The sequence below is a fragment of the Cebus imitator genome, unplaced genomic scaffold (genome assembly GCF_001604975.1).
Source record: "Cebus imitator isolate Cc_AM_T3 unplaced genomic scaffold, Cebus_imitator-1.0 Scaffold107, whole genome shotgun sequence".
Taxonomy (NCBI): Eukaryota; Metazoa; Chordata; class Mammalia; order Primates; family Cebidae; genus Cebus; species Cebus imitator.
The window spans coordinates 5,459,942-5,483,539 of record NW_016107422.1 but is presented as its reverse complement, the minus strand read 5'-3'; the positions used below and the strand labels follow the sequence as shown (position 1 = coordinate 5,483,539).

General features: G+C 44.3%; 1 protein-coding gene across 1 annotated transcript in view; it reads left to right on the top strand.

The window, feature by feature from the left end:
* The window catches only part of DOCK1 (dedicator of cytokinesis 1), a 541,550-nt gene that overhangs the window by 334,752 nt on the left and 183,200 nt on the right, over positions 1–23,598 (top strand). The window contains 1 exon segment of the mRNA XM_017537892.2: positions 6,907–7,001. Within this exon segment, the coding sequence (XP_017393381.1) occupies positions 6,907–7,001 (95 nt within the window).

Below are 23,598 nucleotides of genomic sequence, written 5' to 3'. Positions count from 1 at the left end.
CTAAGAACTGAGAGGAGAAGGATCTTTATGATTGCTTTCAAAGGATTATTTCTAACACATAATTTTCTTATTGTTGCCACTATATATATAGTATTTGCAATTATGTATTTCTAATAGACAATTTTCTTATTGATGCCACTATATATATAATACATAATTTTCTTATATATCTATAGTGGCAATAATAAGAAAATTGTGTATTAGGAAATAATCTTTTTAAAAAGGATATTTTTATATTCACACACACACACACAAGAGTCATGTGTTGCTTAATTCTGCCAAATGCATCATCAGCTGATATCATCACTGTGCGATCCTCATGGCGCGTATTTTTTCTTAAACCTAGTTGCTGGAGCCTGCTATACACTGAGGCTAGATGGTCTAGCCTACTGCTCCTACACTACACACTGTATAGCATGTGACTACGCCGAATACTACAGGCAGTTAGAATACCGTGGCTGTGATGTCACTAGGTGGTAAGAATTATGTCCATGATCCATTACAATTTTTGGACCACGGACATATATGCAGTCTGTCATTGACCAAAATGTGATTATGCAGCATGTGGCTGCACTTTAATGTTTCTAAGGAGAACAAGAATGGATCTACGTCTTAAAGTCCTAACAGCTTCCTTTAAATAAAAGTAAGATAACAATAATATGTATATGTTTGTATGTCTGTGTTGGGTTTTCTCCAAATATTAATGAGTCGTTTACAGTAGGCATATACTCAGATATGTAACCTCTATCCTGTTTATATGCCATGATTCTTTGGAAATCATGACATAGCAAAATCAAATTTTACGTGTGTAACATTTTATCTCATAACTGAATCTAAACTACACCCTACACCCTCCTTTGGCCAGTGTAAAAAACAGTTGTAGCTTAAAGCTAGAGGTACAGTTTCTTAGATAATGTTCCAGGCTGAATACTGAAGTCTTCAGAAATAGAAGAATTACCCATCTGGAAAAGTTAGGACTCCAATTAGTACTTTGCCCTTTTTTTTTAGGAAAATCACTTCATAAAAATCCACACATGCAAACTGTTTAAAATCATTTAACCTGAACTATTAAGTGCTGTGATTAGTAAGGAATCTTCAAGGTAAGTGAAAAGTGGTGATGCTGAATGGTATTTAAAAATTACTGTAGTGGGCTGGGCGCGATGGCTCATGCCTGTAATCCCAGCACTTTGGAAGGCAGAGGCGATGGGTCACCTGAGGTCAGGAGTCCGAGACCAGACTGGCCAACATGGTGAAACTCAGTCTTTCTTAAAATACAAAAATTATCCAGGCATGGTTGTGCACACCTGTGATCCCAGCTACTCAGGAGTCTGAGGCATGAGTATTGCTTGAACCCTGAAGACGGAGGCTGCAGTGAGCTGAGATTGCGCCACTGCACTCCAGCCTGGGCGACAGAACAATACTCCAGACTCCATCTCAAATAAATAAAGTAAAGCAATTACTGTGGCTTGCTGAATTCCAGGTGTGTGCCCCCTGTCTTTGCTCAGATCCCAGGATCAGATGTTGTGGTCCCAGTTTTCCAGGGGATGTTTTTCCATAGACACAACAATTAAGAAAATCTATTATTTGCAGAGAGTTTGATTTCCAATAAGACATGATGTTGACCGGGCATGGTGGATCACACCTAAAATCCCAGAATTTTGGGAGTCCAAGGTGGGTGGATCACATGAGGTCAGGAGTTTGACACCAGCCTGGCCAACATGGCAAAATCCTGTATCTACTAAAAATGTAAAAATTAGCTGGGTGTGGTAGTGGGCGCCTGTCATCCCAGCTACTAGAGAGGCTGAGGCAGGAGAATTGCTTGAACCCGGGAGGTGGAGGTTTCAGTGAGCTGAGATTGCACCACTGTACTGCAGCTTGGGTGACAGAGTGAGATTCCATCTCAAAAAAAAAACAAGAAAAAGAAAAAGAAAAGAAATGACGCTTGTGGTTTGGATACCACAAGTTTAGACTGGAGAGATAACCATTGTTAATCTGTCAGAACTTTCGTAAAATGTGTTTCTATGTATTAACTATGCCTAGGAGTATATGACTATTTTTCAATTCTGACAACTATTAAGTAAAAGATCATTTTGTGTGAAATCATTGGAAGTTATTTAGTATATCAGGATGAAAGTAGCCAAAATCATTTTCTTGAGATTACTTCCATCTAACAAATACAATCAAGGTTCTCAAATTTAGCTCTTTTTGGTTGGGTGAGTTATTTTCATACAAAATCACACTTACTATCAACACCACTGACAGTGAGCATATAGAGCACAAGTGGAAATCCTGATCCAAGAGAAGAACAATAGACATGTTCAGCTCAGAGTTCTCTCAGGATGGAGGCCATCCCAACCCTTCAGGATCTGAACCACAGAGAATCTGTAGAATCTTCCACATTGGAGATGCTGATCTGCCCAAATGGCTGCTGGCTGCCACATGTCCACGTCTCAGTAACAGAAGCAGAGAATGTGCCCAGAGTCTCTAAAGTCAGCTAGAAGGGAACGAGGAGGGCTGGGGGACTTCTAGAGGAGAGTGTTGTCTTGCCACTTGTCACAGTTTCCCACTGTGTGTCTTTAAAAAACACACACTACATTTTCCTACATTCTCACATTTCTGTGACCAGAAGTGTGTGGGTCTCTCCCACCGCAATCCATTCCCCAACACCAGCTGGATGTCCTACAATTCAATTCATTTCTGACACTATCCACCTGGGGTTAGCTTCAGATCCTGCAAGGAAAAGAGCTTATCTGACCTTACTCAGATGTCACCGGTGCTTTACTTATTCTCTTTCCCCTGTGGATCACAAAAAACAATTTTACAAATCCAGAAAAGCTGAAATAATAATACAGTGGAGCCAGGTTCAGTGGTTCATACCTGTAATCCCAGCACTTTGGGAGGCCGAGGAGAAAGGGACTGTTGAGCCCAGAAATTCAAGACCAGCCTGGGCCACATAGTGAGACCCCATTTCTACCAAAAATAAAAAAATTAGCCAGGCATGATAGCTCATGCCTATAGTCTCAGACACGTGGGAGGCTGAGGCAGGAGGATCGCTGGAGCCTAGGAGTTTGAGGCTGCAGTGAGCTAAGATTATGCCACTGCACTATAGCCTGGGGGATAGCATGAGGCCCTATCTTAAAAAAAAAAAAAAAAAAGTGCAATGGAAACCATGATTACTACCACCTGAATTCATCAATTGCAAGGATGTTGGCATGTTTGCTCCCGTCACGTGTCTCCACGTGCCTCTATCCAGCCAACCCCTTTCAGTCAGTGAGAGACAGGCGGATGCTTCTTCCCTATGTTGTTCTGCAAACATACTCTGGGGAGTAAAGACATCCTGCAGTGATCTTATTGCTCCATGAGAATGTAACAACCACCCCTCGTGCCTTTTATATTCAGATTTCCTCCATTCTTCCCAAACCTTTATGTCCTTTTCACCCGTTACATTTGGTGATTGTGTCTGTTTAATCTTTCTTTTTCTAAAATAAATCCATCATTATCACATTGTTTTCTTTTCGTAGCATTGCTTATTAATTTTTTTGAAGGGACCAATCCACTAGCGTTTATAGACTATCTCCCATTCTGGATTTTTTTTTAGTGCTGCCTTGTAATATACCTTTCGACTGCTTTCTCTATCCCCCTGTATGTTCTGCAAACCAGAGCTTGTTCTGAGAGTCAAGCTCAACTCCTTGGCAAGAGTGTTTCAGTGTTTGTATTGAAAGCGTTCTGTTGTGTTACTTTAGGAGGCTGGGCGTGTCATGCTGACCCACTACTGGCGTTGCTAAATTTGACTGCTGGTTTAAAAGCTGGTAAATTCCAGATCTCTCCATGTGAAAATATGTACTTCTTCCTGCCTTTGCAATTATCAAATAATCTTTGGATGAAACTTTGAATCCACAAAAATTTGGACATGTCCTTTTTCCCTATCGGTCTTTCATCAGATGGGTTGAAAATCTACGGTTGGGGCCAGGCGCGGTGGCTCAAGCCTGTAATCCCAGCACTTTGGGAGGCCGAGGCGGGTGGATCATGAGGTCAAGAGATCGAGACCATCCTGGTCAACATGGTGAAACCCCGTCTCTACTAAAACTACAAAAAATTAGCTGGGCATGGTGGCGCGTGCCTGTGGTCCCAGCTACTCAGGAGGCTGAGGCGGGAGAATTGCTTGAACCCAGGAGGCGGAGGTTGCGGTGAGCCGAGATCACGCCATTGCACTCCAGCCTGGGTAACAAGAGTGAAACTCCGTCTCAAAAAAAAAAAAAAAAATCTACGGTTGGTCTTTGTCCTTGATGGTTACTTCTTTGGCTGAGCAGAATGGAAATTTCCTAAGTCTAAGAGTCAAGGTGCTCTGTCTTTAGCCTAAGAGTATTGGGAAGCCATTGAGGAGATGGGTTCATTGTGATGTTTGGAAAGTGCTGGTTCCTTGATCAGATTTATCATTTGAAAAGATCACTCTGGGTGAAGCGTGGGGACAACAGAGGACAAGGACAGACCTAGGCAGATGGGTATGGAGTCCCCTGTTGCAGTCCAGGTGTGAGAGGATGGCTGTTTATTCAAGTGGGTGGAGACAGGGATGGAAAGGTGCAGATGGAGTTGTGACATGATTTTGCCTCTGAAATAGATGGATGGCCATTGTTAGAGCAGCCTGCTTATTGTATAAGACATCCCGTGAAGAGTCAAATGAAAACATGCTGTTGGGCACAGTGGCTCACACCTGTAATCCGAACACTTTGGGAGGCCGAGGCAGGAGGATTCCATGAGCCCAGGAGTTCAAGACCAGCCTGGGTAATATAGCAAGATGCCATCTCTACTAAAAATAAAAAACTAGCCAGGCATAGTGTTGCACACCTGTGGTCCCAGGCTACCCAGAATACTGAAGTGGGAGGGTCACTTGGGTCTAGGAGGTTGAAGCCGCAGTGAACTAAGATTGCACCACTGTACTCCAGCCTGGGCGAGAGAGGGAAATAAATAAATAAGTAAATAGAAACTAAAACTAAAAGATGCAACAGGAATAAATTAGCATTGAATGATGAAATGTTCATAAAATATCCCCTGTTGATTTGGAGACCCTAGTGGAACAGTCTGGAAAGCCTCATCTGCTGCTCAAGGCAAACACAGTTGTTAGGGGCCACTGCCATGGCTAGTGAATTATGCAGAAGACAAGGAAGCCTTGCAGAACCTCATCTCCCACTAGATGTAGCATTTTATTTGATCAGCAAAGTACCAAAATTTAACAGCTGAGCCATACTAATGAAGTATGGGACTGTGTCTCAGAAAAGAAAGAGAATTGGGAAAATATGCTTCTCTTCCAGAATAATAAAAATGAAAGCCTGTATCTCAATTATTAGGCTTTGAGAAGTGATCATCAAGAAAGCTAGCAATTTCATGCAAATAGAGATGTGACTGAATTACAGTACCCAGCCTACGAAATATGCAGCCTGGTCATTAAAATGGGAAACTCTTGACAAAGTGGGGAAACTCAGTAGTGAAATATGAGTTTCAATAATCAAACTGGGAAAAAGAAGCCATTTGCTGTGTCGGGCAGGAGGAATGGGATGCTCATGCTCTGGAGATCTGGTGGAGGCAGTGCCCACATGCATAGTTTGGAGAATGTCTGGACAGACTTTTCCAACTTAATTTTGTCCAGGTCACGAATGTCTCCTAGACTGGAAGCATCTGCTCTAATAGAGTGATCAGGATCACTCGTTTTATTTATGGTGGGGGCACACCAAACTCCTCACACCACGGACTTCACCTGCCAGACCTGCCATTGCCATTAAAGCTGGAGGGAAAGTATCTTAACATTGAACATCAGCTTGTTATTGTCATCGCATTTAACTTGTGCCTCTTGCAGGAGCTGCTTATTTAGAACTTCATACTGGGAGTTGCTTTCTTGGCTGCTTAAATTCTGTTCACCACCTTGGCCTTCACAGCCATTGCACCTAATTATGATCCAGGAGATTAAATAAATGAGAAATATCCACTCATTTGGCAGTCCCTGACCATGGCCTCATTTTTCTAAGTCAGTTCTCTGTTGCCTTTTCCCTTCCCACCGTGGGTGTTGAGTGAGCCTGGGGCTACCAGGGATGTGTGCTTTTAGGGATAACCACTTGTTTTGTTCAGATTAGCTCAGAGCATGCGTCAGACTCTTGAAAGTAGGAAATCTCCTAATTCTGGTAGACACATAGTGGAACCCCTAGAAACAGGCTACCCCTTCCTGATGTCAGACACATTCTTACCGGTAGGGAAAAGCAGGGTAGAGCAGCTGGCTGTGTCCTGACCCCTGCTTCTTTTCAGTTGCCTGCGAAGTACAGAGCATCATCTGAGACACCAGAAGCATCACTCGGTAGCTTTTGGGGATGTAGCCGCCGTCTGGGAGACTTTGGCAACACAGTCACACACTCACATGGTTCACTGTGTGCCAAATCTGTGCAAGTGAGGGAGCCTTTCATTTTGAAATTCCACAAGAGAAAGGAACAGACAATAGTATCCCATATTCAACCTGATGCGTCCTGTTCATCATGAAAAATAGATTTAGAGCAAGCATTAAAAAAAGCTGTAACCTGCAAGCCTCGTTTGTAAAAATCATGTTTTCCTTGAAGCAGAAAGGGTTTGAATGCCTATTCCTAACCTTTGGGGATTTACTCTTTAACTATTAAAGAGACATGCCCAGGGACTATTTCAGAATATATTCTTGAAAAAGCCATCTCAGACAGGAGGTGCATGGGTAAACAGAAAGATAAGACTAATCCACAGCCCCTGTGAAATAGATCTTCATTACTTTTCAGGATGTTCTAATTTGGCCTTTAAAAGTGGGGTCTTTTAGAATTCAGTTATTGATGGGGGAATGTCATTTTAACCTTTTTCTTGGTGGGCCATTTCAGTGTTTTGTTTTGTTTTTTATTTCAGGATTTCCTAATGGAAACATTCATCATGTTTAAGAACCTCATTGGGAAGAATGTCTACCCTTTCGACTGGGTGATCATGAACATGGTGCAAAATAAGTAAGTGCAGGGCGAGCGGCCCTCAGCTTTTCTGCGGCACCCAATTCATGTCTGCTGGGAACAGTGGTGTTGCCTGGAGACCAAGCTGGCTTCCATAACATGTTCTGCAAACATGTTCCTAATTCTGTGATGCTCACAGCTCTAGGGAGAAATGGACTCAGAGTTTGTGGTGACTTCCTTAGGACAACACGGGGCACTGGCTCTGAGAATTTGGGCTCCGTCCCCTAGAGAAAAACAACCTGAGCCTCCCGTAGCTGTCGTCATGGGCAGAGGGGTTCTGCTTGGCATCACTTTGCCCTCTAGTGTTAACCATGTTTTCATGGGCCATACCCACTGTTGGCTCCAGGCGAGGCTTTCAGAAGGTGTTGACATTTCACATATTTCAGTGTTTTTTACTCTTGAGCATTTTCTTCATACTTATTAAATGGTGAGCTGCTGCCTTGCTTATCATCTCCAGTGAGAGCTGTTTGTTAATTTTCTAGCACATTGGGTTTTATCATTTCTGTAAGCACTAGCAATGACTGTAGAATTCTCAATCACATGGGATTTTTAAAAAGAACTTTCTATTCATCTCTTTCTTTCTCATCACAGTTTGTATGGAGATCATTGTGGGTTCATGTGAGGTTGTAGGAAGTCATAGAGATCTTGTCTGTAAGGGCGTCGATGATGCCATTCACTGATCTTACTCAGATTCCCTCAGTTTAATTTGTATTCGTTAGTGTTTGTATGGAGTTGTATACCATTTCATCACATGCATATGCTGTGGACTCCACCGCAGTGAAGCTACTGAGCATTTCCGTCACCACAAATGTTCCTCTGGTTGTCCAATTATAGTCACATACACCTCTCCTCTCCACCACTCCACTGTCCCTAAGCTCTCACAACTACTCATTTGTTCTTCATTTGTATAATTGCTTCATTTCAAAAATGTTACATAAATGCAATCATACAGTGTGTAACCTTTCAGCACTGGCTGTTTGCACTTTGCTTAATTCACTGGAGATCCATTTAGGTTCTCGCTTGTATCAATAGCTTATTCCTTTTTATTGCTGGGTAGTATTCCGTGGTATGCCTGGACCAAGCGTGATACACCGTTTTCCTGTTGAAGGACGTCTGGGCTATCCCCAGTTTGTGGCTCTTATGAGTGAAGCTGCCACCAGCCTTCATGCATCAATTTCTGGGTGAACATAAGTCTTCATTTCAGCGGCATAAATGCCTTGCTGGACAAATGCTGGGTTGTCGGGTAATTGCACATTTCATTTCATAAGAAGCTGCCAATCTGTGTTTGTACCATTTTACATTCCCACCAGCAGTGTGAGTGATTCGGTGTGTCTGCATCCAGCGTTTGCTGTTGACACTGTTTTTTATTTTAGCCATGCTCGTAGGTGCATAGTGTAATTCCCTAGGATGTGAATTTGCATTTTCTTTGATGGCTTTGCCTGTGGTCCTTCCCTTGGACAAATCCAGAGCAGCACAACCTCTCCTTTGACCTCCCTGGGTTTTGCTGCTTTCTAGGGCAGCGGGGACAGCTTGGCCTTATGTGCCGCCACTGCAAGATTCCTGCAGACCTCCCTGAGTGTTGAGCACCAGGGAGGGAGTGTTGTCTACCCGCATCAGATGTTACTGAGGTAAAGGTCTCTTTCCACACATCAAAGACAGCATTGGAGAATAGAAGGTGAGGAAGCCCTGGAGAGCCTGGCATGGCAGTACCCTTAGGCCTGGCCCGGGGAGCAGAGTGGGGGTCCTGGCCTCTTCTTCTCCTTACCCTTCCACCTCCTGGGTGTCTTTAAATTATTCCTGTGGCCATCTCTCAGCTTCTGAGTCCTCATCTAGAAAATGATGGACTTGGGCCAGGCACAGTGGTGCATGCCTGTAATCCCAGTACTTTGGGAGGCTGAGGCAGGCGGGTCGGGGCCCATGTGGATGCCGGTTCTCTGCCTCCTGACTCTTCTACATGTGGACCCGACCTTCTCTGGGTTTCCCAGCATAGTGCCACGTCCTTGCTCTCAGGCTGTGGATTCCATGGCCCTGGGTGAGCACTGCTCCAACAAAGATCAGATGCGATCCGCTCCCTGAAGCTGCATTCATGGTGCTCCTACTCTGAGGGTCTCCTGCTTAGGAAGTCATCATCAAAATTTGCTTATTTTATGATTTAAAAAAAAAATAATTGAGAGCCTGTTTTCAGTCGAAATATCATGGCCGCATCATTCTCTCTTCCTGCTTCACTGTCTTCCTCCTACAGCCAACAGTGCACTACATGAGGGTGGCTGCCACGCTGGCCACACTGCAAAGCCACACCGTCATTAAGTAAGTGGTGTGGAGCTCAACCCTGGGAGTGCAGTGGTTCTGGTTTGCCTCTCCAGAGACCCTGTCCAGCTTCTCCTGGGATATTCTGTTGTTTCTGGGGTGAGCAGGTGGCTTGATCCACGCTCCTTGGAATCATGAATAATTCGCTGCAAACCAGGGGCAACCTTCCCCGGCCAGTGTCCTTAATCACTGGTGCCCATCTGCAGGGCACGGCGCCTGACAGAGGAACCTGCCCTGCAGCAGCAGGTTGGTGCAATGGCATTTTGGACCAAAGCCTTTGCATGTTAGAAACAGGGAAGAGAGTCTATTGTTTTGAGGACAGGGAAACTCTGTAGGGAGAAGCCACCAGGGCTTAGTGTCCTCTCAGCGGTTGATTCGATGAGAATTCTGAGGATGCAGTTCATCTTGGTGGTAGTAAAGTCCACCTTGTTCTCCTGTCCATCGTGTACACAGGCTGCAGCTGGAAAGACGTCTTGATAAGGGAAGCAGCCTGAATGTAAAATCCCTACACTTTATTTTCTGTTTTATATAAAATGTTATCCGGAACTATGTAATCAAGAATTCTAGCACTGTGAGGCCAAGTCATTGAGTAGACAGTGTTTCCTCCATGGGAGTTTCCTGCTGAGAAATGTGTGCCTGTGCTCATCTGTGTGTGTGCTTGCATGTGTGTGCATGTGAGTGTACCTGTGCTCATCTGTGTGTGTGCTTGCATGTGTGTGCATGTGAGTATGTGTGTGTGCATGTGTGTGTACCCATGCTCATCTTTGTGCTTGCATGTGTGTGTGTGCATGTGTGTGTACCCGTGCTTGTCTGTGTGTGTGCTTGCATGTGTGTGAATGTGTGTGTGCATGTGTGTACCCGTGCTCATCTGTGTGTGTGCTTGCATGTGTGTGCATGTGAGTATGTGTGTGTGCATGTGTGTGTACCTGTGCTCATCTGTGTGTGTGCTTGCATGTGTGTGCATGTATGTGTGTGTGCATGTGTGTGTACCCGTGCTCATCTTTGTGCTTGCATGTGTGTGTGCATGTGTGTGTACCCGTGCTCATCTCTGTGTGTGCTTGCATGTGTGTGAATGTGTGTGTGCATGTGTGTACCCGTGCTCATCTGTGTGTGTGCTTGCAGGTGTGTGCATGTGAGTGTGTGTGTGCATGTGTGTGAACCTGTGCTCATCTGTGTGTGTGTGCATGTGGGTGTGGGTGTGTGTACCTGTGCGTTCAGGTGTTGGTTTCAAGTAAATGCACTTTCATTTATAGAGATTCTGACTCTTAGAAGCTCAAACAAATCGATATTCCTATCCAAGTTGATTCCCAAGCCCACACAGCACAAGAGTCAGCCACCGTGGAGGCATTTTAGGTCCCGATCAGAGTTGGTCACTGATAACTGTAACTTTTTTTCCCCCCCCGCATCCTTCTGCCCCCATCTGCCCCTTATGTGAAATAAACAACATGAATGTTTGGAAGCTGGATCAGGTGGGCGTTTGAAGAAGGTTATTGCCTCCATGTGGTCAGATACTTGAAACTGTCTGGAGACAGCTGGACAGGGTCTCTGGAGAAACAAACCAGAACCATCACACTCCCAGGGTTGAGCTCCACACCACTTACTTAATGACTGTGTGGCTTTGCATCGTGGCCAGCGCAGCGACCCTCCTCATGTAGTGCAGGGTTGGCTGTAGGAGGAAGACAGTGAAGCAGGAAGAGAGAATGATGCGGCCTGATTTCCAGCTGAAAACAGACTCTCAATTATTTAAAAAAAAAAAATCATAAAATAAGTAGATTTTGATGCTGCCTACCTAAGCGGGAGACCCTTGGAGTAGGAACACCATGAATAAAAGCAGTTGGAGCAGTGCTCACCCAGGGCCTTAGGTATTCGTTGACACCTTTGCTTCAGTGCCAGCTTCAAAATGAAGGTTTGTATCACCTTCCCTGTAGGCAGCCATTCTTTGTGAGGCGTTTGCACGTTCACATTCTGGAGCTGAGGATGAGCTAACACTGGGCATGCCTCCCAGCGCCAGGCACTGCTGTGGGGACATCACCTGCCATCACATCCTTAATACCCTCAGCAGCTCTCTGGGACAGCCGCTGTGTTTATGCCCACTTTACACATGCGAAAATTGAGGCATGGAAGTTGAGTCACTTGCCAAAAGGCACAGAGCTGGGCAGGGTTAGTGCCAAAATTTAAATCCAGAGCATCCACCCCAGAGCCATGCCTGAGCCGCCCAGCTACCCTGCCTCATGGTCTTAAGTAGGTCTCCTATTTCCCAAGAGAATGTTATGAGTCGTTTTGTTTTTATTCTAGTGTCCTTAAAACATGGCACAGCTTTTCCACAAGGCTTACTGCTTACATGAGTGAATTTTGAGCATGGAAGTCATTACATTGCTACTTATCTTTCTGCACCTTTAGAAGTGTATGCACCATTTATTAATGTGCTTCACACGAGCAAATCTTTCTGTGCAGTCTAGAAAAATAACATCCCCTAGTATTGTCATAAAGTGATCTCCTTATGGAAATTACAGATACCATATTCTGTGTCTTTATCTACTTGCCATATATATGTATATATATTGCCTCTTACTTCATAGATTAATATTTTATATGTTGCCAGACTTCCCTGCTCCCTCCACCTCTTAACGAGTACCAGAGACTTCCTTGCCTCGGCTGGATGAGCAGTGGTTCCTGAAGCTTCTGGAGTCTGTATTTCAGTTTCAATAGCACAGTAGGACATGTGGTTTTACCACCTACGGCTTAGAAATTGACAAAATCAGCCTCTGCGGTCTCTTATATATTTGTGTGCTTGTTTATCTTTGTCTCTGTGAACATACCTTTCCTCGATACGTGGGGCTTGTAAAATGTAATTAAAGGCAATGTCTATTTGTTCTTGTGATACAACTTGTAAAATCAGGAATCAAAGTTAGAGGATTTAATGAATCTCCCAAAGGACGGTGTTCACTTGGTTGTTATGTTCAAGATAGGAACTGATTGGCAATGGCCTGACATTATAGCTCTGCTCTAGGATATGAGAGTGCCAGATGGCAAGATGACATTTAAGATAAGCACAGCGCAGAAAGAGTAGAAGCGTGCTTGTGTGCTAGCACCCAGAAGTGCTTTATAATCTTCCCAGAGGGGAGCAGCTGCGAAGTTTTCTTTGAAGCTCTCGGGTTCTGCTGGAAGCACAGACCTTTCCCTGTTGGCACCTACGTGCTGGTATCCGTTCTGCTGGAAGCACAGACCTTTCCCTGTTGGCACCTACGTGCTGGTATCCATCCTGGAACACTCTTATTAGCTGACTTTCTGAGATTCACTCTGTGTGTGCAGCATAGTCTGATGGCCAGCAGTCATAGTGTGGCTAGCATAGAGTTCTCCTTGGTTGGTAATGAGAATGTGACCACTTGCTTGAATTTTGGTGTCTCTTCTAGTCCTAGGGTTTGATGTAGGGTTGCAGTGGGGTGCTTGAGTTTATGTACTAATAACCCCTGCTAGAATTTTAAGTGATAGGCGTGACCTAGTAGGAAGTGAATCTGTCAGGTAAACCAAATCCCTTTTTCAACTTGGAGAAACCATTTCTTTCTTTTTTTTTTTTTTTGTGGGGGCAGGGGATGGAGTCTCACTCTGTCGCCCAGGCTGGAATGCAATGGCGTGATCTCAGCTCACTGCAACCTCTGCCTCCCGGGTTCGACCGATTCTCCTGCCTCAGCCTCCTAAAGTGCTGGGATTACAGGCATGAGCCACAATGCCTGGCCGAAGAAACCATTTCTTATTAACTGCTTTCCTTTTGTTTGAGAAAGGCATTTCTACAACATGCAGTGGGTGGGAGAGAGCACAGTACTGACTGTAATTTTTCCTGTTTTTGGAATTGGACTTTCTTGTTCATATTGCCTGCATAGCATGTAACAAAACCTTATCCACAGTTGTCAACTACTCAGACTTGTAACAGAATTTTTAGAAATTCAGCTACTCGGTTCACCTCTTCCCTAGTCCTCCGTACCTGCTGTCCCCTCTGCTCGCAGGATAAGAAAGCAGTGAAACCAGCACTTGCATGTCCTCAGAGCGAGTGTAGTTTGCAACTGTGATGATCCGTTGCTTTCAGGTGTTCCTCTGTTGGCGTAGGTTTTGCATTTTACACTTCCTGTTCTCCTCCAGGGTAGGCTGGGACCTACTGGAAATAATGATTAGAGGTTTGTAGCCCACACACTTTCATAGAGGACTTGGTATGTCTTGTAAATAAACGTTCTTAGAACATAAATACAGAATATGTAAAATCGTAGAGAAAACGATGCTTTCTAGAAGTCAAAACACTCAGAGCTGACCGCAAGACAAAACAAAAAGGCAAATAAGATGGTTGTCGGGTTCTCACTGGATGGGGAAAATGATCCTTGCCATTTATCAGGGGAAACTGGCAATTTACAATGTAGTTTTTTCTTTTTTTTTTTTTCCTGAGACAGGGTTTCACTCTGTTGCCCAGGCTTGAGTACAGTGGCACGATCATGGCTCACTGCTGCCTTACCTACTGAATTCAAGCAATCCTCCCAGCTGAGCTTTCTGGGTAGCTGGGACTACAGCCACATACCACTGCACCTAGCTAATTTTTTGTGGGTTTATTTTTTTGGAGAGATGAGGTTTCGCCATATTGCCCAGGCTGGTCTCGAACTCCTGGGCTCAAGCGATCCACCCACCTTGTCCTCCCAAAGTGCTGGGATTACAGGCATCAGCCACCGCACCTGGCCATGATGTAGAGCTTTATGTAGGAGATATTGATCAAGAGGAGATCATAGGGAAGGAATCAGTTGAGAAATCAAAATTCTACCGATAGAAAACAGAAGAGATTATTATTTCAGTTAGGAAATGCATAAGATGTTACCAGTTAGCTTGTTGGTTGTAATACAGGCTGGTTGTCATCGGACCTGTTTGAAAGACTAGCTCATCAAATGAAGGGGATTTCACTGACCTGCCCCATTTAGTCATGTCTAGTCATTGACCGTTTGAACATTAGAGATTGTCAGTCAAAAACTATTGTTTGGTTTTGTTCTATCTGCAATCAGTTAATCTTAGACTTGTCCTTTCAGACTTCAAAGTTTCACCCCTATTTGAGGTTTGTGATATCATGTTGCTATTTATTTCCAGTGTCTATGTGTTACTCATTTAAAAAAAAAAAAAAAAAGAAGAAAGAAAGAAAAAGCATGGCATATGGAGACTGTCCCAGAACAGATCAGGATGATGCTTGCAGTCTGCAAAGGGTGGAGGATTTTAGCGCCTTGACCACATTTTGACGATCACCGAGGCTCATTTCTCTGTGGCCTCTCCTCTTCTCCCCGTGATTCATCCTTCTTTCAACCAGGAGGTGTTTTCCTCAGTCCATTGGCGCAGCACATTACGTTTTCACCAGCCTGACGTACGTGATGTGTACGGACACGCTCATATCACTTGCAGCTCCTTTCATGAGGAAAATCTTCTGTGCTTATTTTTGTAACTTAACAATTTCTCCCCTTTTAAATATTTCCTCACTCATAAGTAGTATCTACCAGATGTTTCAGAGTCCAGGATGGCAAGCTCCCCGATATTCCTGCCAAAATTAATTTGGCTTCTAGTCAGGACAGGAAAAGACCTTGAGCCCTAGAAAGGGATTCCGCCTTGAAGATGCCAGTTCCTTAAGGGTAAGCCGTGTTCGTGCTCAGAAGGCAGATTTGCAGGGCAGGCTGTTTGCAGGACCTTTGCTCTTTGGTTTCATTGTCATGATGGAATTTTGGTGCTTGGCTGCACTGAGCTGAGGTCTTGGATCAGAAAAAATGCACCACTTGCCTTGGAATGGGAAAGAGCAAGAGTTTGTGGCCACGTGCAGGGGACCTGCCCCCAGGACCATAGCACCAGTGGCAGCCTGTGGATGGCTGAGTCAGGAAGACTGCGTGTTTTCCTTCCTGTTCTGCCTCCATCCAGAGAAGCACCTCTGCTTCCCAATTAAGGGTGCATAGTTAAAAATTCTTTCTGCAGGTTGAAATCATGGTTATAAAGCATTTGGGGCTTGAGAAGCTCTTAGATTATTGCTTCTTACCATATTTTTTTTCTTTCTTTGAAATCTGGATTTTAGTTGATGTTGTGACTTCTCATTTAATTCATTTTTAAAATTGATTGGCTTACTGTTGAGGCTTAGAATATCCAGTGGCTTGATTTTAGGCACACTTTGGGGTTTTTTTTCCCTTTGAAACAGTATATAGCAGTTGTTGACAGAAACACTGTCATAGCACAACTAGCTAAGGACCAAAACCTGTGTGTGTGTGTGTGTGTGTGTGTACTGACTCTATGTTTTGCTTTGCACCAAGAGATTTTTCATGCATAGAATAGAGAGGGCACTTGGCTTCGGTCCTCATAACATGAAATGCCTACTCTGGCGTTAAGTACCAGTGGGATGTGACGTTAACACCAGCCAGGTGCTCACAATAAGATATGCATGGTCTCTGCGAATTATATATACCTATAGGTTTGGGGTAAAAAAAAATAGGAATTCGAAGTCAGTGTAGTGAAAACATTCTGAAATGAAAATTTCTCTAGAGTTCTTCATACCTGTATTTTATTCCGGCTCATACACTTAATGATATTGCTCTTTGATCCTTCTTCATCTCCAAGAAAACTGGCCTAACCTGAGACATTTCACAGCCCAGAGTCCCCGGTTGGCAGGCACCAGGACTATAGGTCGCTTCCTAGGTAGGCTAACTTGGGCTGTACCCGAGTGCGTTTCTGGGAAGCTACCCAGAGAAACACATGGGACATTTCTTTGGGGCTGTGTTCGCCGTCGCGATGCATCAGGATTTCAAGACAGATACTGACTTAGATCCAGTAATAATGCTCTGGACCCAGCAGCCCGAAAAGGACCCTACTGGGGCTATGTTGCTATGTCACTCATTTTAGTTTTCTCTCCAGGGGTTGCTTTTAGAGTGGACAGGGACATTGACAGTTCTCTCTCAGCAACTTTTGGGCCTAAATATGGTGGCAGATGGTGTATGAGAGCCTACCGCACCTTGGGCTGGAAACTGACCTACACCCAAATGTGACCTGTTGGAGGTCTGTTCGTTCTTAAGGCGTGTTCATAAATTACTTCAGATACTTTCTGTAACAGTTATTCTGTGGCATGTGTGCTTTTGCTCTTTGCTTAATAACTAAAATAATTTCCAGAGTTTTACCTGGTTGTTTATAACCAACGTATTGCACATAGCCTAGATATCTTAAACTGTGTGGTTTTATTCAGACTGCCTCTTCTAAATTTTTAATTCAAAGATGAAAAATCAACCTGCTCTCAAAAGAGTGGCAGTGATGAAGAGCTTTCAGCAGGACTCTTATTTAGGGAAGCTCGCTTTAGAGGAAAGTTTGAAAAGGGCAAAATCTGTTTAAGAATTCTCAGAGACCATGCACACCTCGTCAGGAGTGCCTGGCTGGTACTGATGCCGTATTCCACTGGCACTTAATGCCGGAGGAGGCACTTCACGTTACGAGGACTGAAGCCAAGTGCCCTCTCTATTTTTTGCATGAAACATCTCTCCCCATGAAGCAAAATGGAGGAAACACACTTTCTTACTGTCCTCCTCCCGGTGCTCTCATGCTGAGTTTTAACCTCCTGTGCTACTGGGACTTGGAAGAAAGTCTGTGCAGTATAGGACCCTCCAGTGTGAAACTTTTAAGTCTAGAACAGGAACAGGAGGACCAAGTTAACTGAGTCCTTGCTGGCTTGCCAGGCAGTGTCTTCTGTCTCTTTTGGTAGCTCTCAATCAAGGACAGTTGTTTTCCCTAGAGGAAAATGGACAATGTCCAGACACATTGTTGTTGTCACAACTTGGGGGGAGAGGGCTGCTGGCATTGAGTGGGTAGAAACCAGGGATGCTGGTAAACATCTTTTCATGCAGGAGACAGCCCCCTGCCACAAAGAGTCATTTCATCTAAAATGTCACTAGTGTCTCCATGTTATCGATGAAAAAAACAGAGTCTCAGTGATGCTAAGTAACTGTTAGAAATATATGTGATTTATGGCTGGGTGCGGTGGCTCATGCCTATAATCCCAGCACTTTGAGTGTCCGAGGCTGGTGGATCACTTGAGGTCAGGAATTCAAGACCAGCCTGACCAATATGGCAAAACCCTGTCTGTACTAAAAATACAAAAAAAATTAACTAGGTATGGTGACGTGTGCCTGTAGTCCCAGCTACTTAGGAGGCTGAGACAGGAGAATTGCTTGAACCCAGGAGCTGGAGGTTGCAGTGCACGGAGATTGCGCCATGCACCCCAGCCTGGTCAAAAGAGCGAGATGCCATCTCAGAAAAAAAAAAAAGAAAGAAAGAAAGAAAGAACATGTGATTCATTGTAGTGACTCTCTTCTCTTTGTTTCCCCATTTCTCAGCCACCCTTTTCTGCCATAAGACTTCAGCTAAACCAGTGCCCTCTAGAACAAATAATAGCCACCTGCTGAAGATAGGAGGGCTGATCTTCACTTATTACAGGGGTGTCTGAGAATTGGAGACAGTTTCCCCAAGTCGCCCTGCCAGGTGCTCCAGTGTCTTTGCAGGAGATTCTGTGGGGTTTGGTTTGGGGTGGTTGAGAGTAAGATGACATTGGAATCACAGTAACATGAATTTATACACCAGGGCTGCCTCCAGTCCTGCCTGGCAGGTGGGGCATGCATTGAAAATATTAGCAAGTGCCTGTTCTCGGGGCGCTTGGGCTGCCAGCCTCTACACCCCCAATCTGCCGAGTCTGGGGTGAAGGAGTGGCCACAGGCCTGTCCTCTCTACCTCTCCCAGCCAGAGGCCACCTTCAGTACAAGGGCTGGGAGCTGGGCTCTGGAGTCAGCTTGTCAGATCAAATCCATGCGCCACCACTTGTTAGCTTTGTAAATTTAGTGTTTGGCAGATTTAGCCTGTGCTGTAGTTTCTTCGCCCATAAATTAGAGACAGAAGTCAAGGCTTGCTGGAGTGTTTTGGGGGAATAAATGAGAAAGTGCATGTGGGGTGCCTTGTTCAGAGCCTGACCTGCAGTGACCTTGCAACAAGGGGTGTCTGTAGCCGCCTCCATTTTCTTGAAGATAACCATAATGTAATAGTATGTCAATGTCCCTCTGAATCTGAGAAGTGAGGCCACAGGTAAGGTTTGAAGCATAGACATTGCCTTGGAGATTCAGAGCACTTGGTACATGTATTGAGAAATTATATTAGAAAGAAATACAATTCTTTGCTTTCATAGATTCACTCTCCTCTTGTGAGGGTATTTGTATATATTCAAGTTATGGTTTTCCTTAATTTATAGCTAATTAAGTCAAACCACTTGGCCTGCTGTTTTCCTGGAAGTAGCATTTGTGAATTGCTTTACGTGACGTGGCTGACACACTGTCAAGCATGGGTCTTGTGCAGTTGTCTCTGTTCAAAAGCTAGTCACCAAAGTGGTGTTCCTGTCTGCCTTGGCATCTTAGAAGGTCAGAGCTGCAGTCCCCAGAGACAATCCCACGTCCCTCATGTGCAGATGAGGTTCTGAGATCGGGGAGTTGAATGAGTGGCTCCGGGCCCCCTGTGTGAGTAGCAGGGCACACTGCAGAACTGGTTGCCCTTAAGCCCCATCCAAGGCCAGGCACGTAAGATGTAGACAGTGACGCCCACCACCCATGCAGCTCCTTGGGACGCCCCATTGGCACAATGAGAGTAATGAGCTTGACAAGGATGTCCTCAATGAATGAAGGCTGGCTCCTGACCATGCTTAGTTTTGGTAACAGTAAGTGGCACCGTCTACAGAGCCTGACAGGAACTGGGGACTCCGCCTGCCTCCTCTCCTTCTCCCACCCTCCTGCCAATCATATGCAGGACCCATTGGATAGGATGGAGTTCTGAGGCCAGCTCCCCAGAGCTCCCCGTGAGCTGCTGTCCTTCGCTCCTGTGGCTGGGGCATCTTCCTCTCAAATCAGTGTGCCTCTCAGCCCTAACCACACCTCCACAGGCTCAGTTGTTCTTGCAAGAAAAGCTAAGCAGGGACTTCCAAACGTTTTTGAACAAAACTCCAAGGAAGAAAAACATTTCCGATCATTGCTCGGTGCACTTCCCACCCCCATCAAGGTGTAACTGAGTGGGAATTCCTTACTATGCAGAGCCCTTCCATGGTTTTATTCTGTTCTGTTCTGTTCCATCTCATCCATTCTATTCCTTTTCACTTAATAAATAAATAAATATAATTTTGCATTCTACCCATTCTATTGATTTCATGCTCCACTGAATGAATCACAGCTGATGCCAGCCTGTGCCATCCAGAGCACATAACGCTGCATGGCTGACCTCTCTCCCCTCCTCCCTCCATTCCTTCCTTCCTCCCTTCCTCCATTCCACTTTCCCACTGTCCTTGCCTGCGTGTGCCATGGTGATTATTTTTCATTTTTTCCATTCTCCTGAGTGTACAGTGCAGTGTAGGCAGGGAGCCGTGTGTCTTCACCTTCTGTAGGAGCTGCCATCTTCCTTTCCAACAAGACTTCAGAGAAGGCTTCACTGTTGTCCAGAGTTGTTCATTCTACCTTTTTACACATCCCTACCCTCCAAGCAGTGTTCATGTTCCTGTGCAGTCTCAGTCATACTTTATACCATCAGACTGATTTTTCTTTATCCAGTCTGATGGTGTGTAGTGAGATTATGTTAGACTCACCTTTCCTTGATATCTGATTGGGTTGAGCACATTTTTTTATGAGAAATTATCATCATTATTATTTTCTCTTGTATTCAAGCCTCTTGTCCCCTTTTTCCATGCTTACAAGGGTTATATATGTGTGTGTCTATATATACATACATACAAATAAATAAATGTGTGTGTGTGTGTGTGTGTGTGTGTGTGTGTTCTGGATAAGATCCCTGGATCGGGTATGTGTGCTGTAGATATCTTTCTGTGCTCCATGACTGCTGGTTTTCTTTTTGTCTCTTAATAGTGTTTTTTGTTGGATGACATTTAAAATTTCTTTTGAAGATGATTGTAGAAAGAAACTGAATGGACCCACCTGCTGGCGACTATCTGGGTAGGAAGGCTTAGCATCCTTGCTGTGTGGAAGCTTCACGAAATGCCATTTAAAAAATGAAATTATCTTGAAAATCAAGCATGCAGTTCCACCATTCTTTATCAAGCTCCTGCTATTTTTTCGACACAAAATAGGAAATAAAGTTGAATACACTGTCTCCATCTTCAAGAAAGCCTGTCCGTGATATACTTAAATTTTTAAAAATTCACATGTGTAATACATCTTCAGGCCTATAAAGAAATGATAATGTGTAATTATATTTTCTCTATGGAATCAAAGTGTTAACAGCACTGTGACATTGTGCATGCAAGACCCTTCTATATGACACTTAATATTTGTCACGTGCGATTTTGTGCCTCTGTGCAGGGGGAATCCCTTCTGAACTTCTCAGTAGTTGCACCGTGGGCTGTCCTATTACCCAGCACGCAGTAGGTGCTCAGTAGGCAGTGACTATGTAACTGCCAGGCTGAAAGAAGGTGTGTTCCTAGGAAATGTTCTTTATCACAAAGTGAATCAGTAAAATACATGGAGTACTTTCGTAGCTGTTCCTTTTGGAGAATAAAATGCAGTTACCCTTTTTTATATTTTTGTGTCCACAAAGAAATAATTGCAGCTATAAATTTGCGGTGAACAAATATCTCTTATTCCCCTGAAGATCTATTAGCCAGAGCTAATTCCTTAATTGAATATTGTTCTAAATTTACCACCAAAATGCATGAGGGGAATGTATGTTTGTACGTTCCAGCCAGCATCACAGCTGTGGGTCTTCCAGCGGCAGGGAGGCTGCTGTGCAGGAAGACTTGCTGTTTTGTGGTCAGCCTTTCCAATAAGACTTCAGAAGAGGGTTTTTACTTAATACTGTACCTGTCAGATTCCCAGAGCTGCAAGTAAATTGAAGATACAAATTGTGTTGTAAAGTGAAATATTTTGTGTTCTTCTGCAGTTTGGTTGATTTAGGAAGAAAATGAACTCTGACAGCTTGATCTTTTCAGTTCAGTGGATTCTAATGATTCAAAACAAAAGCCCCATACTGAAGCCTCTTTCCTCCATGATCTGGCGGAGACGCCACTGTGAGCTGTTCTTCAGACTCAAACCTCGGCGGCCACTGGTTCCATGTCATGGACACACGGAGTCCTAGGAAGACATAGATTGTGCTAAAGGCTAACATTTGTAAATATAAATATTAACCATCCCCAGAAAGGGAAGGAGTTCTTTTGCTGTCTGACCGGATTGGTAGCTTTTAGCACTTGCCACTTTTCTCAGTATGCAATCTATTTTTTATAGACAGAAAAGATTTCTCTTTTTTTAGTTTTTCTGGTTTGCTGCTGTTGCTTCAGTGATATTGCTTGGCAGAAAAGGTTGGAAGACCACCCCTGCATGAGTCTGTTTTCATAATGCTGATAAACACATACTCAAAACTGGGAAATTACAAAAGAAAGAGTTTATTGGACTTACAGTGGCTCTGTGTGGCTGGAGAGGCATCAGCATCGTGGCAGAAGGTGAAAGGCATGTCTCACATGGCGGCAGACAAGAGAAGAGAGCTTGGGCAGGGCAACTCTTCTTTTTAAAACCGTTAGATCTTATGAGACTTATTCACTATCATGAGAACAGAACAGCACAGGAAAGACCTGCCCCCGTCATTCAGTTACTTCCTGCCAGATCCCTCCCACAACACATCGGAATTCAAGATGAGATTTGAGTGGGGACACAGCCAAACTATATCAGCCCCTTTTCTTCTTCTGTTCTGTGATCATGCTGGATGGCCTCACCTTCTCTTTTTATTCTTTGTGTCAGCGTAAAACACTAAAATGAAACTTCGTCCAAGAGCTGAAAGATCAGAAGTTAACAAATTGAATTCTGCAACTGAGAGGCAGTGGGTGGGATGCATGTTTTGGAAAGGTGGGTGGGTTGTAGGGCTGGGCTCCTTGGACTGAGGCTGAACCATAAATACCTCCCACTTTGGTATTGCTTTGAGGAGTTTCCCAGCATTCACCCTTCACCCTTTTGCTGTGTGCCTTCCTTTGCCTTAGCTGAGGAAGTCTAGACAGCTGTGTGGGATTTGATAGGTGGCAGCTTCAGCTCTGACCCTGCCAGTCCTCCACTCCCTGCTAACCCCCAAGTTGGCTCCTTGCAGCTGTCCCCAATTTCCCTCAGAATACAGGATCAGGAATCTGATTGGATTCTTCAAACTGAATGTTATTGCTGCACAAAGGTAAATGGGCATCTCATTGCCATCTGTTGCCACACCATATTGTGGAGAAGATATTTTTAATTAGCTATTAGCACCTGGATTTGATGGCTCACACCTGTAATCCCAGCACTTCAGGAGGCCGAGGTGGGCAGATTGCCTGAGCTCAGAATTTCGAGTCAACCCTGGGCAACATGATGCAACCCCAACTCTACTAAACATACAAAAAATCAGACAGATGTGATGGCACGCGCCTGTAGTCCCAGCTACTTGGGAGGCTGAGGCAGAAGAACTGCTTAAACCTGGGTCTCGGAGGTTGCAGTGAGCTGAGATCATGCCACTGCACTCCAGCCTGGGTGATAGAGCAAAACCATCTCAAAAAGAAAAAAAAAAAAAAGCTAATAGCCTGCAGATGATTTGGAAATGGGACCTAAAAAGCAAGCTGATTAATTGATAGATGTATTTATTTATGATACTCAGCCTAAGAAGCTGAATTTAGAATAAACTTTCTTTCTTATAAGATATGCTTGGGGGTAAACATGCTCTGCATGTAATTCACAGGGCCTGGTATTTCAGAGCAGTATTCAAATAATTGTGTGTCTGCTGTGAATCGTAAGCTCCCACATACGGTGCTTGATAAAGTGAGTTTCGAATACTGACAGAAACAGTAGAGAAAGGGCTTGTGCTGGTCCTGGTTACCATTCATACTCTGCTTGGAGCTTGGATCTGGGATGGTGTTTTAGCTTAAAGAAGCCATATATACCTCCAGTGAGAGAGGAACTTTTGGGAGAAGAGGGACTGGAGGGAACCCATGGAACAGAAAAAAGACTGGGCTTGCTGTAATAGCCTGCATTCATTTAGAGACGGAAAGTTGCTGGAAACTTTAAAATAGAGCAGTGCTGTCACTGCTTGATGTTTTTGGGCCACTGTGCAGAGCTCAGGGAGTAGGAGATTTGTATGCAAACTGGAGGCCCAGCGAGGAACCCTGGGGATAAACTAGACAAGTGATGGCCATGTCTTCGGCTAAGATAGTCACTGGGAAGAGGAAAACAATGAGATGTGGGTGCATTTTGGAGGCCACATGAAT